The sequence below is a fragment of the Oncorhynchus mykiss genome, chromosome 12, assembly GCF_057628025.1.
Source record: "Oncorhynchus mykiss isolate SJ-2025 chromosome 12, ASM5762802v1, whole genome shotgun sequence".
Classification (NCBI taxonomy): domain Eukaryota; kingdom Metazoa; phylum Chordata; class Actinopteri; order Salmoniformes; family Salmonidae; genus Oncorhynchus; species Oncorhynchus mykiss.
Window position 1 is genome coordinate 11,620,001 of NC_143033.1, and position 15,300 is coordinate 11,635,300.

Consider the following 15,300-nt stretch of genomic DNA (forward strand, 5'->3'; position numbering starts at 1 on the left):
AAGCACCACAAGATGCTGCAGGAGCAGCTCTGGCACTTTTGGACAGATTTCCACTCAAAGGCTCTGTATCTGCATGCTGTACGCATGTGATAAATAAGATACATAACCAATATAAACATAACAAAGATACATAAAGAATATACAAATATAAATGATTCATATGAACCTATAGACGGATAAACATGACCAGTCAAATGTATTTCCATCAATGAAGAGGCTAAAAAGTGTTACCTCACAATGGTGTTTCTTCTTCTTTTCCCAGACAATTTTATTTATCAGCTTTTCTATTTTTTTTATTGGTCAAAAGCCGGCTATTACCGGCTAATGGAAACCCCGGTGTGTGTGTGTTCTATCCAGCACACAAACAAACAAGTAACATCCTCACTCTTCCTCCTTCGTCGTCAGACAGCCCATCTCTCACACTGTCTAATTGATGGCTGGTGGCTGGCTGCTGTGGACAACCACATGAAAGTGGATCACTCAGCTCCCTCGCCTGCTGTTCCCTTGCTTGCTTTAGGAAGGAGGGATGAGAGAGACAGATAGAGGGATAAATAACGGTAACGAGAGATGGAGCCTGGGTCGGAGACCCCTAGGCAGAGAAGCCCCTTTGATGGGCTCTAACATGGGGTCGGTCGGTCGATTGGACCTTTTTAATTTGATCGATAGCAATGACACTGTAATGACTGGCGCTCAGAACACAAGCAGGGAACAGACAGACACTAAGGCTACCTCCAAATGAGATCAATCCAATTCTGTGCACAGTCTCTGGCTTCGCCCCAAATGGCACTCTATTCCCTACATAGTGCACTACTTTTGACCAGGGCCCATAAGTGCACTACTTTTGACCAGGACCCATGTAAAGAATTTAGGGAAGAAGTCTCTGTGTTTTCACTCTGACACCCGGAGGACACAATTAGGCGTTACACGGAGGACATGATAAAGCGTTACACAGGGTTTGGAGATAAAGAGCTAGGTGGCCAATCAATGGCCACAGGGTTTGGAGATAAAGAGCTAGGTGGCCAATCAATGGCTACAGGAAATACCACAATCAAACCTCTTTCAAAACAAATCAAATGGACGTAACAAAATGTGGGGAAAAAAGGGGTCAGAATACTTTCCGAACGCACTGTTGAGGACATTATTCAACTGCTGATGACCAGACTGGTTACAAGGAGTTGTTTACTGTCCACACCCAAATATTTATTTATTTACATTTCACTACTTTATGTTATTCATCAGTGGCATTTGTGTGTGTGTGTGTGTGTGTGTGTGTGTGTGTGTGTGTGTGTGCGTGCGTGCGTGCGTGCGTGCGTGCGTGTGTGCGTGTGTGTGCGTGTGTGTGTGTGTGCGTGTGTGCGTGCGTGTGTGTGTGCGTGCGTGTGTGTGTCGGTAATTATCGTTATGAAGTCCTTGATTTTCAGGCCCAGATTTTGTTTATCATTTCCTCTCAGTAGCATAATCACAGGATAATTGTGTAATCCTCTAGAATGATGTCCCACTAAACACTAAATTAATCTGTGAGTGTCTGTGTCATGTAACCCCTCTAGTCATAAACAAAGGAGGAAGGGAGCTAAATGGTTTTTTTCTTCTAATTACTGAGGTTTTCTCTCTGATTGATGTTGTTGATTTGTTTTTACGATAAGGCCACTGTACAGGAAATGTGTGTGTGTGTGTATGTGCATTCATGTGTGAGTTTGTGTGTGTCTGTGTGAATAAGGGCAATTTACAGATAATGAATGCAGTGATTGTTGAGTACCAGCTTTGGGTGGCTAATTCACCTGGCAGATTAACACGGTTAAAGCCACAGTCTGTCACTTGTTTTTTTAGACAATTGACAGCCCCTCCACCTGTTTTGCTATAAAGCTGAGGGATGGGTCTGGAGTATGTAACCATTCTCAAATGCATAGATGGAGTTGAGTTGTACTAAGCTCATTAGGCAAGTTATATCCCTTCAATAACCAATGGGTGTTTGTTATTAATTGAATTGACCGTTGAACAGCAGTAAATATTGCACATTGTCCCTTTAACTGAGAGAACATGTAAGAGCAGCCTGAAGAAACCCTGTTGCTCTGCTGTTGGTTTGAAGATGAATCATCACTACGACCACAAGGTTTTCCTTTTATCTATCCGAGACTCTGTTGGGTTTTGTTTTGAAAGAGAGACAATCATTTTTCATCTTCAGAGACCGTCAGGGCTGCAAATTGTCTCAGTCTTTCAGGATATTGGACCTCACCTCTCTCTCTCTCTGTCTCTCTCTCTCTCTCTCTCTCCCTCTCTCTGACTTCCTTTATCAAAACAGACTTTCAAACAGACGATGGAGAATCCATCCTGTTTTTTATGACTGAGAACTAAGAATGTCAGAGACTATAAGAGGAGAAGAAGAAGCTAGCTGTAGAGGACTGAAGGTCAGGGTCCATTTTGACACAGACAGGAGCAGCCAGTGAATAGCTGTCATATAAAATGGATCGAAAATGTTTCATTGAAAATGGAGGACAGCATTGAAACGCAACAGGTCCGTTCTGATGAAGTTTCAGTACAAAAACGAATAGCAATGGTCGCCTCTGTTTTCTCTCCTAGCATGTGATGTTAAAGTTTATTCCCTGACAAACATGTATTCAGTCAGACAACCATAAATTACACACCAATACTTTCTCCTTATGAGAAAGTTTAGCTACAGAGAACCACAACCAATTCACTGCTAATGTGATGGTGAGACAGAGACCGTAGCTGAGATAGAAAATAAGTTCCCCCTGAAAACACATTTGTGCTGAAGAAGAAAAAGTAAGCTACCTGTTTCTCATTCATCTCAATTCAATAGGTTGTTGTGAAGGACGAGAGAGAGAGGTGGAAAGTGTGTGCCTGAGGGAAAGTATAAAATATTAAGCAAGAAAGGCATCGCTCTCAGGTATCATTCTCACCTGTTTGGCTGGGTCTTTCTTGACCAATCCGGTCGCAGCAGCGATATTCCCCGCCCCCTCCACAGTCTTGTTGCACACTGCTGTGACACCTGTCACCATGGCACCGCCCACCTGGGACACCCCAGACACCGTTTTACCTGCAACTGTGGAGAGAGTGAGAGAGAGGAGAGAGTCAGAGAGAGAGAGGAGGAGGAGGGGGAATAGGGAGAGAGAGAGGAGGGAGAGAGAGAGAGGAGGAGGAGGGGGAATAGGGAGAGAGAGAGGAGGAAGAGAGAGAGAGAGAGAGAGAGAGAGAGACACACATAGACACAGAGAGAGAGAGAGAGAGAGGAGGAAGAGAGAGAGAGAGAGAGAGAGGAGGAAGAGAGAGAGAGAGAGAGAGAGAGAGAGAGAGAGAGAGGAGGAAGAGAGAGAGGAGGAAGAGAGAGAGGAGGAGGAGGGGGAATAGGGAGAGAGAGGAGAGAGAGAGAGAGGAGGAAGAGAGAGGAGGAGGAGGGGGAATAGGGAGAGAGAGAGAGGAGGAAGAGAGAGAGAGAGAGAGAGAGAGAGCGAGAGAGAGAGGGAATATGAAGAGGTTATTAACATCCAGAGGTAGATACTGTATATCATGGTTAGAGAAGATACTGTTGTGATATGGGGGACAGTTAGTGTTAGGACACAGGCAAACATACTACCAGGATACACTTCCACACGCCACCCCCAGGTGGCAGCACCAACAGGGTCTAGGTGCTGAGCTAAGCATTGATAAGCACATAAGGTGATGCCATTTAAGGTGATGGTCAGTCAGTGTCCCAGCTGGCAGAGCCATGAGGCTGCTGGGTTTGTTTGGTGGCCATGAGGCCTTTCCTTTGTTTTTGAGTCTTTATTTTGGGCATGCCTGTGTTGAAATATATATATATATTGAACATATGTGACTCGTTTCAGGAAACTAGCCATATGTCGCAAGTCATGACTTCACAGGAGAGGCGTTTGAGCGGAAATGCCTTCTTGAACATTTTAACTTTCATATGCCTTAATAACAAACTTGTATACCATCTGTAAATATGAATAAAGTTATTACGAGCCTAGTTGGTTTAGCCATAGAAAAAGGCAGACGATGTGAACCAGAGTGACTTGACAGAACGGGCCAAGCAAGCTGTACAAACAAAACAGAAATGACACAGGAAGTCTTATTTAATGAAAGGGGTTGCAGTCTGCCATGAAGCGTTAATCCATGTATATGGGTAAGAGTCTAGCTACAGTTTCAAATATTATACGTTTCTAATTTTGTCAGAAAGTTGTTTTCATTGCAAGTTAAAGTGTACAGTTAGCTAGCTGACGTTAGATGGCTGGCTCACTAGCTAACAGTATGTGTATGATCTGTGGAGTAATATATCAAAAAGCCATTTGCATTGCTAGTTATAGCCTAATGTTAGCTAGCAAACTAGCTAACATTAAACCTATTTGGTTAACTTAAGCTAGCTATGACAATCACTTTGTATTGCTAGTACTCTGTGAATTGGGATTATGGTTCATTGTTTAGCTAGTGGCTAGCTACATGTCTAAACAAAAGACTCCACTTCGCCAGATGATTACATGACCCATCAAGTTAGCCAGGCATGTTTGACAGTGATTACGGCTATCTATTATAATAATGCAAGAATATTTGTTTCTGGAATGTGTCTTTCAGCATCAGTAGAACACGCCTGACTCTCCTCCACCAGACATCCAAGGAGAATGGTCTAATGCCTCCCCATCAAAAAGAGAGCTGGCCAAAGCAAGCACTTGTTCAGAGTGAGCGGTCTGTGTACCAGAAGATGGTTGCTGACTGCAAGACTTCCTGTCAAGACTTGTAGTTGTCTCTGGGGGACACCTACTGAACCAGAAAGCAAAGACATCAGGATACATTACAGCTTTGATTTTGCTCAACAAGTAAGAAACATTTCCTCCTTTATACTGATTAAGGACATATAGTCAGATACACACACACACACACAAAATATATAATATATATATGGTAAGCAGTCAAATACGTTTCACTGAGCTGTGTAAAGACAGATTGACAGGGGTGAGACAATTCATTTGAATTTATCTTAATGTTCTTTTGTTGTTTGCAGGTGCACTATCCTTCTGACCCTTTGCAGCCAGGTCCCATCTACTATCCTTCTGACCCTATGCAGCCAGGTCCCATCTACTATCCTTCTGACCCTATGTAGCCAGGTGCCATCTACTATCCTTCTGACCCTAAGTAGCCAGGTCCCATCTACTATCCTTCTGACCCTATGTAGCCAGGTCCCATCTACTATCCTTCTGACCCAGGTCCCATCTACTATCCTTCTGACCCTATGTAGCCAGGTCCCATCTACTATCCTTCTGACCCTATGTAGCCAGGTCCCATCTACTATCCTTCTGACCCTTTGCAGCCAGGTCCCATCTACTATCCTTCTGACCCTATGTAGCCAGGTCCCATCTACTATCCTTCTGACCCTATGTAGCCAGGTCCCATCTACTATCCTTCTGACCCTATGTAGCCAGGTCCCATCTACTATCCATCTGACCCTATGTAGCCAGGTCCCATCTACTATCCTTCTGATCCTATGTAGCCAGGTCCCATCTACTATCCTTCTGACCCTATGGAGCCAGGTCCCATCTACTATCCTTCTGACCCAGGTCCCATCTACTATCCTTCTGAACCTATGTAGCCAGGTCCCATCTACTATCCTTCTGACCCTATGTAGCCAGGTCCCATCTACTATCCTTCTGACCCTATGTAGCCAGGTCCCATCTACTATCCATCTGACCCTATGTAGCCAGGTCCCATCTACTATCCTTCTGATCCTATGTAGCCAGGTCCCATCTACTATCCTTCTGACCCTATGGAGCCAGGTCCCATCTACTATCCTTCTGACCCAGGTCCCATCTACTATCCTTCTGACCCTATGTAGCCAGGTCCCATCTACTATCCTTCTGACCCTATGTAGCCAGGTCCCATCTACTATCCATCTGACCCTATGTAGCCAGGTCCCATCTACTATCCTTCTGACCCAGGTCCCATCTACTATCCTTCTGACCCTATGTAGCCAGGTCCCATCTACTATCCTTCTGACCCTATGTAGCCAGGTCCCATCTACTATCCTTCTGACCCTATGTAGCCAGGTCCCATCTACTATCCTTCTGACCCTATGTAGCCAGGTCCCATCTACTATCCTTCTGACCCTATGTAGCCAGGTCCCATCTACTATCCTTCTGACCCTATGCAGCCAGGTCCCATCTACTATCCTTCTGACCCTATGTAGCCAGGTCCCATCTACTATCCTTCTGACCCTATGTAGCCAGGTCCCATCTACTATCCTTCTGACCCTATGTAGCCAGGTCCCATCTACTATCCTTCTGACCCTATGTAGCCAGGTCCCATCTACTATCCTTCTGACCCTATGTAGCCAGGTCCCATCTACTATCCTTCTGAACCTATGTAGCCAGGTCCCATCTACTATCCTTCTGACCCTATGTAGCCAGGTCCCATCTACTATTCTTCTGACCCTATGTAGCCAGGTCCCATCTACTATCCTTCTGACCCAGGTCCCATCTACTATCCTTCTGACCCTATGCAGCCAGGTCCCATCTACTATCCTTCTGACCCTATGTAGCCAGGTCCCATCTACTATCCTTCTGACCCAGGTCCCATCTACTATCCTTCTGACCCTATGCAGCCAGGTCCCATCTACTATCCTTCTGACCCTATGTAGCCAGGTCCCATCTACTATCCTTCTGACCCTATGTAGCCAGGTCCCATCTACTATCCTTCTGACCCTATGTAGCCAGGTCCCATCTACTATCCTTCTGACCCTATGTAGCCAGGTCCCATCTACTATCCTTCTGACCCTATGTAGCCAGGTCCCATCTACTATCCTTCTGAACCTATGTAGCCAGGTCCCATCTACTATCCTTCTGAACCTATGTAGCCAGGTACCATCTACTATCCTTCTGAACCTATGTAGCCAGGTCCCATCTACTATCCTTCTGACCCTATGTAGCCAGGTCCCATCTACTATCCTTCTGACCCTATGTAGCCAGGTCCCATCTACTATCCTTCTGACCCTATGTAGCCAGGTCCCATCTACTATCCTTCTGACCCTATGTAGCCAGGTCCCATCTACTATCCTTCTGACCCTATGTAGCCAGGTCCCATCTACTATCCTTCTGACCCTATGTAGCCAGGTCCCATCTACTATCCTTCTGACCCTATGTAGCCAGGTCCCATCTACTATCCTTCTGACCCTATGTAGCCAGGTCCCATCTACTATCCTTCTGAACCTATGTAGCCAGGTCCCATCTACTATCCTTCTGAACCTATGTAGCCAGGTCCCATCTACTATCCTTCTGACCCAGGTCCCATCTACTATCCTTCTGAACCTATGTAGCCAGGTCCCATCTACTATCCTTCTGACCCTTTGCAGCCAGGTCCCATCTACTATCCTTCTGAACCTATGTAGCCAGGTCCCATCTACTATCCTTCTGACCCTATGTAGCCAGGTCCCATCTACTATCCTTCTGACCCAGGTCCCATCTACTATCCTTCTGACCCTATGTAGCCAGGTCCCATCTACTATCCTTCTGACCCTATGTAGCCAGGTCCCATCTACTATCCTTCTGACCCTTTGCAGCCAGGTCCCATCTACTATCCTTCTGACCCTATGTAGCCAGGTCCCATCTACTATCCTTCTGACCCTTTGCAGCCAGGTCCCATCTACTATCCTTCTGACCCTATGTAGCCAGGTCCCATCTACTATCCTTCTGACCCTATGTAGCCAGGTCCCATCTACTATCCTTCTGACCCTTTGCAGCCAGGTCCCATCTACTATCCTTCTGAACCTATGTAGCCAGGTCCCATCTACTATCCTTCTGACCCTATGTAGCCAGGTCCCATCTACTATCCTTCTGACCCAGGTCCCATCTACTATCCTTCTGACCCTATGTAGCCAGGTCCCATCTACTATCCTTCTGACCCTATGTAGCCAGGTCCCATCTACTATCCTTCTGACCCTATGTAGCCAGGTCCCATCTACTATCCTTCTGACCCTACGTAGCCAGGTCCCATCTACTATCCTTCTGAACCTATGTAGCCAGGTCCCATCTACTATCCTTCTGACCCTATGTAGCCAGGTCCCATCTACTATCCTTCTGACCCTATGTAGCCAGGTCCCATCTACTATCCTTCTGACCCTATGTAGCCAGGTCCCATCTACTATCCTTCTGACCCAGGTCCCATCTACTATCCTTCTGACCCTATGTAGCCAGGTCCCATCTACTATCCTTCTGACCCTATGTAGCCAGGTCCCATCTACTATCCTTCTGACCCTATGTAGCCAGGTCCCATCTACTATCCTTCTGACCCTTTGCAGCCAGGTCCCATCTACTATCCTTCTGACCCTATGTAGCCAGGTCCCATCTACTATCCTTCTGACCCTATGTAGCCAGGTCCCATCTACTATCCTTCTGACCCTATGTAGCCAGGTCCCATCTACTATCCTTCTGACCCTAAGTAGCCAGGTCCCATCTACTATCCTTCTGACCCTATGTAGCCAGGTCCCATCTACTATCCTTCTGACCCTTTGCAGCCAGGTCCCATCTACTATCCTTCTGACCCTATGTAGCCAGGTCCCATCTACTATCCTTCTGACCCCATGTAGCCAGGTCCCATCTACTATCCTTCTGACCCTATGTAGCCAGGTCCCATCTACTATCCTTCTGAACCTATGTAGCCAGGTCCCATCTACTATCCTTCTGACCCTATGTAGCCAGGTCCCATCTACTATCCTTCTGACCCAGGTCCCATCTACTATCCTTCTGACCCTATGTAGCCAGGTCCCATCTACTATCCTTCTGACCCTATGTAGCCAGGTCCCATCTACTATCCTTCTGACCCTCTGTAGCCAGGTCCCATCTACTATCCTTCTGACCCTATGTAGCCAGGTCCCATCTACTATCCTTCTGACCCTACGTAGCCAGGTCCCATCTACTATCCTTCTGATCCTATGTAGCCAGGTCCCATCTACTATCCTTCTGACCCTACGTAGCCAGGTCCCATCTACTATCCTTCTGACCCTATGTAGCCAGGTCCCATCTACTATCCTTCTGATCCTATGTAGCCAGGTCCCATCTACTATCCTTCTGACCCAGGTCCCATCTACTATCCTTCTGACCCTATGTAGCCAGGTCCCATCTACTATCCTTCTGATCCTATGTAGCCAGGTCCCATCTACTATCCTTCTGACCCTATGTAGCCAGGTCCCATCTGCTATCCTTCTGACCCTATGTAGCCAGGTCCCATCTACTATCCTTCTGACCCTTTGCAGCCAGGTCCCATCTACTATCCTTCTGACCCTATGTAGCCAGGTCCCATCTACTATCCTTCTGAACCTATGTAGCCAGGTACCATCTACTATCCTTCTGACCCTATGTAGCCAGGTCCCATCTACTATCCTTCTGACCCTATGTAGCCAGGTCCCATCTACTATCCTTCTGACCCTTTGCAGCCAGGTCCCATCTACTATCCTTCTGACCCTATGTAGCCAGGTCCCATCTACTATCCTTCTGACCCTATGTAGCCAGGTCCCATCTACTATCCTTCTGACCCTATGTAGCCAGGTCCCATCTACTATCCTTCTGAACCTATGTAGCCAGGTCCCATCTACTATCCTTCTGACCCTATGTAGCCAGGTCCCATCTACTATCCTTCTGACCCAGGTCCCATCTACTATCCTTCTGACCCTATGTAGCCAGGTCCCATCTACTATTCTTCTGACCCTATGTAGCCAGGTCCCATCTACTATGCTTCTGACCCAGGTCCCATCTACTATCCTTCTGACCCTATATAGCCAGGTCCCATCTACTATCCTTCTGACCCTATGTAGCCAGGTCCCATCTACTATCCTTCTGACCCTACGTAGCCAGGTCCCATCTACTATCCTTCTGACCCTATGTAGCCAGGTCCCATCTACTATCCTTCTGACCCTATGTAGCCAGGTCCCATCTACTTTTTAACTCCTCGCAAGGGTGTCTTGTTTGGTGTCTGCTGTGAAGGAATACCACAACAAGTCAACTACTTGGTTGATGAAGGCGTCCTCCAGCAAAGGCAGCAGCGCAGTCATTAACTACAGAGTTGGGGAAACACGTGTGGACCTGAATTGTGATAACTGCAGTGGCCAAAACAATAACACGTTTGTGCTCTGGTATTGTGCCTGGCGGACCATGCACAAGCTCCACCACAGTCTGGACCTTCACTTCCTGATCACAGGCCACACCACCATGGTGCTTCGGCCTCATCAAGCAGCACTTCAGAAAGACCAGAGTGAACACTGTCTGAGATTGCTGGTGTTGTGAAAGTACAGCACCATGACAGGGGTCAACATCCCACAGCTGGTTGGACTAGAGGATGGTACGGTGCTGGTGGAAAGCTATGGTTGGCAACAACACCTGACTCTGTACTTTAGGCCGCTGCCACAGATCAAGCAGTACCAGCACTTCAGGTGAACATCATTTTCATTGCATTGTATGAGGTTATTCTTCTTTTCTGAACTTGGGAGGTGAATTGATGTTATGCAAGGTTGTTATGTCTTCTCAATTTTTGTTAGTTATTTCCTGTTTTACAGCTTTGATACTCTGGAGCCTGGTGTTGTTGTCTCCAAGTAGCGTTCAGACTCAGTCGGGACCAGGTTTCAGCTGCTGCGCAATGCTGACATCCTTCGTCCCATAGATGGTCTGCCTGTACAAGCATCACCTGGATACAGCTAGACAAACGCATCTTTTTGAGAACATCGGGGAATTTTGCGACGAAGAGGCTATGGACATCACATGTCCTGCACAAGTCAAAGGCAGGACAGAAACAGGCTCCCCGAATATAGATTCCCTTGTTCATACGTGAATCTTAAATGAAAAATATATTATAATTTGTTTAACACTTTTTTTTGGTTACTACATGATTCCATATGTGTTATTTCCATAGTTTTGATGTCTTCACTATTATTCTACAATGTAGAAAATAGTAAAAATAAAGAAAGACCCTTGAATGAGTAGGTGTGTCCAAACTTTTGACTGGAATTGTACGTTGCTGCTACTATTCATTATTTTATCCTGCTGCTCAGCCACTTTACCCCTGATCGTATGCATATAACTACCTCATCTATCACTGATATGGTTAGTGATATTGTTCTTATAGATTCTGTATATTATTTTGTTCTTTCTCTGCTGGCCCTGACACTTGTTAATTTTTCCTTTATATTGACACTATCTATTTTTGATATTGCTACTATGCATGTAACCATTTCGCTGTGCCGTTTACACCTTCTGTAGAGACCCATCCACTTATAGCATTTATTTCACATGACCCAATCATTTAGACAAGTGTGTGATCTAATATTTATAAAATATTTTTAATCTGGACACTTTCTGTTTACCTGGATTTTTGTCCTTATTGTAGGCTACTACTTTTACCACGTAGTCTTAATCTTTACTACACCACTCACTGTTTAGCACATGGCCTCACATGTGAATCCTTAAAGAGATGGGTGGGGCTGGCTTAAGAGCGTGTGAACAATGCTGATTGGGTGTAGACAAAGAAGAGTTCTCCAGTAGGTGTACCAAAACATTTAAAGGCCATTTTCTCAAAAGTGGAGTTACAAGTTTATCAACTTTCAAAGCAGGATGACTTTCCCATTGTTCCTACAAATGTAGTGTGTGATCTACCATTTTATAGCTCTGTGTCTCTGCTTTTATCCAATGAAAAATACATCATTTCAAATTTTGCTACATAAGATAGAATCAAGGCGGTCGGTCACATATTTATGTTTTGTCACTATATGAATAAATAATAATCTACCTGGTCTGGAGAGAGCTGGCCTTGGATCAAGGTTGCTGACTCCCTTGTCACATGTACATTCAACACCTAGAGGCATACGCTCATTTCTCACATAGATTCAAATCAAATTGGATTTGTCACAGGTGTAGACATTACAGTGAAATGCGTACTTACAAGCCCTTAACCGACAATGCAGTTATAAGAAAATAACAACAACAAAAAAGTAAGAGATAAGAATAACAAAATGCACATCTTAAAAATCAGGTTACAGATCAGGTAGCTAGGTCTAAGACCCCTAGACATACAGTAGTCTAGCTATTGGTTACCCATTAGCCAGGTCTCAGATCTGATAAAGCCAAATCCTATGGTCTGGATTGTTTACTATACAGCACAAACATATCTGGGACCAGGTTAGATGGGTATTCCCCTATAGATAATGGACTCCCATTCTCATATTAAGGTATAGGAACTAAATTCTCTCTGTATATATTTACCATAGTAACCTCTACTCTGCTCTGCTCTAGGCTAGGCATGGATGGCTTACGCAAGGCTATAACCACAAAACCTGATTAATCCAGTGAGTGGTGGCCATGACAGCAACAAGACATGACTCAAAGGAGGACGCAGCCAGGCACACACACACACACACACCATTCACTCCAATCATAAGACAATTCAGGTACTGAGGACATTCAACATGCAGCCTATCTTTCAATTCAATGGCAAATGTGAACAGCTGAACAGTGACTCCAAGACAGAGTATACGCTGTCTCTTTCAATTCAATGAAACATAATGAATTCTGTGAGCAGTGACTCTAAGATGGAGTGTATAGGCTGTTAAGGTGAGTTGTATGATATCACTGGTATTATTACTCTGCTGGCATTGGTGTCACAAACCATATAGACCATATCCTTGATTTTCATGACAATATGATCTCTGCTGGCTTTCTGTTAGTTGTTTAGTGTGTGTGTGTGTGTGTGTGTGTGTGTGTGTGTGTGTGTGTGTGTGTGTGTGTGTGTGTGTGTGTGTGTGTGTGTGTGTGTGGGTGTGGGTGTGGGTGTGTGTGTATTGTAAAAATCAGGCAATAAACTAAGTGTGTACAGTAGATTATATTCTATAAAATAGCTTAAATGTTGGTAATGGTGACATCCAACCTACCTGTTGTGACTCCATCTTTTGTTTTGTTGCCTATGAAAAGAACAAACACAGGTGAAAGACAGGTGACAAATAATTAACATCCCATTTATTGATCTTACAAAGCACCGTCATTCAATACAATGAACACTTTATGTTGGCTGATCAAAACCATTGTCATACAGAATTTCTAACATTCAATGTTGCAGCAATGATTCAACAGGAAGCAGTAAAAAAAAACAGCATGTAAGCTACTATTGTCCACACCTACCGACAAAGATAACACCACCTTTTGTCATCTCTGCCGCCCCAGTCACGCCCTGCTTGGTCTTCTCTGCCGCTGCCGCGACCCCATCCTTGGCTTTTGAGAACCCCTTCATTAGCGCGTCCATGACTGTCCAAATGAAACAGAAACAGCTGTGGAGATGTCAAAACGTGCATTCAGTGCTGTGAAGAACTTCTCGGTAACAAGTGGTGTAATCGAGTGGGAGGGAGGAGGAGCTTAGGGTCTAGTCACCACCCACCTTTGTCTTTCTTCTGACAGCCAGGTCTGGCTTAAAGACCAAATGCAGTCATTTTTATATCAATATCAAATCCTTGCTGGGTAACCTTGCTTATTTGGGGGGGGGGGGGGGGGGGGGGGGGGACTTTCTTTGAATTTAGCGCATGGTGATGTCACCATGGAAAGCCGAAACTCCTGCCTATGAAACCATGTTGATGTTAAGGTCTTGTGGAAATTATGTTTTCAACCAGCAACTATCTGGAAATAACACGGATCAAATGTTTTCTCACTTTTATAGTGTTAGTTTGATCAGATGTTGTACAATATGATACAGAACATAGGAAAAACTGAATTTTGACTGCACTGGGCCTTTAACATGTATTAAAATTCGCTTACACATGCATGCCTATGGACAGATGTTATAGAGAAACAAAAGGCAGGTAGCCTAATTCCCGTTTGAAGCCTTGATGATGCCGACTAGACTAGACTAGCCAGTCTAACCTAGAACACCTGTTGGCAGCAACACATCTGTTCTCCAGAAACGTTTCCTCTCCATTTTAAGAATTGTATTATAGTTACATTATGTCACCACAACTCAGACTATTTTTGTGATGAACAATTTTCCGATACCCGGTCTTACATTTTTAAATAGAGAAAGGAAATCATATTACCAAAAAATGTTTAATGGAAATAATAAATTATGAAACAAAATATATCGAGATATTCTCGACTGGTGTTGAAAAAAATGGCATTCGATTTTCTACAAACCTGTGGATTGTTCTCACACCAGTAATTGCCTTCCAACTTCCCTTTCGACGCTGAATTTTAAAGACAATTCAACCCTTATGTCCTAGAGTTCGAGAAAAACCTGTTGCCTTATGTTGTAGAACGGATCGATTTAGCCTTGCAGGTTTGACACGGACACTCTTCTCCGCTTTGGAACCAGTCAGAGAGTGCATGTAACCGTGTGGTGCTGATGCTGGGAGAGCTCGAGACAGAATGGTTGCTTTACCGTCTGCATCCCACAACCTCGTGCCTCCCCCCCACACACACAAACACACGCGCTCCCCAATCCCCTTCTCATAGGAGCGTTGATTACGTGGCAGCCCAAACTGACCACCACTATTCTCCTGTGCGTGGAAGGTTAAACTTGCGTTGTCCATCCACGCTAGTTAGTCATCAATCATTTGAAGGAAAGTCTATGATACATAACCGAAACCGATTATACATGCGTGGTTGAACATCCATCCACCATATCATGAACATTTCACATCGTCAGACAATGAGATAATAAATCACAATCGATTTGACTACGTGATGGCTTGATCATCTATGGTCTGATATTCAAAGTATAGGCTTAACATACAGCAAAACATCTAGCCTAGAACATGATTCTGCTTTACACTAAAGTCCCCCTCCTATAGCATGTAGAGCCTATCCTTGTGGTCTCCCAAACGAAAAAAGGTCATCTTACATGCTCAAGAAAAATGAATAGCATTTGATTAGGCCTGTACAGCTTGATTGGAATGGAGTTTAAAAGAGTTCGCTGAGCTACTCTTGACTTAATGCTTCTATAGGCCCTATAGGCTTCGGCTTGGTGAGATAATGCAGTTGATTATCCTACACATGCCTTCATTCATCATTAATCAAACAGTTCTAGCCAATATAGTAAATGCTGGTGGGTGGTCGTGATGGGTGGTCATGGTGGGTGGTTATGATCATGGTGGGTGGTTATGGTGGGTGGTTATGGTCGTGGTGGGTGGTCATGGTGGGTGGTTATAGTGGGTGGCTGTGGTTGGATGACAGTTTGCTATGGTTGTGGTGGGTGGTCATGATTGGATAACAAGCATCATGGGAGAGATGATGACCGGAAGAACACAAACAGATGATGTCACACACTGTAATGACA

At 44.8% G+C, this 15,300-nt stretch overlaps 1 protein-coding gene across 5 annotated transcripts in view; it reads right to left on the reverse strand.

Annotated features, from left to right (window-relative positions):
• The window catches only part of LOC110536954 (uncharacterized), a 23,462-nt gene extending 8,615 nt beyond the window's left edge, over positions 1-14,847 (reverse strand). For 2 of the 5 annotated variants that reach the window (XM_036936910.2, XM_090191739.1), the window contains exons 1-4: positions 14,160-14,393; positions 13,161-13,283; positions 12,914-12,943; positions 2,919-3,061 (exon numbers count right to left, since the gene is read on the reverse strand). In XM_036936910.2, coding sequence (XP_036792805.2) covers positions 2,919-3,061; positions 12,914-12,943; positions 13,161-13,281 — 294 coding nt within the window. In that variant the 5' untranslated portion in view covers positions 13,282-13,283; positions 14,160-14,393. Of the gene's footprint in view, positions 1-2,918; positions 3,062-12,913; positions 12,944-13,160; positions 13,383-14,159 lie in introns of those variants that run through there. The other 3 variants (XM_036936908.2, XM_036936911.2, XM_036936909.2) reach the window with 3 other exon arrangements.
• Between the last annotated feature and the right edge of the window lie 453 nt (positions 14,848-15,300).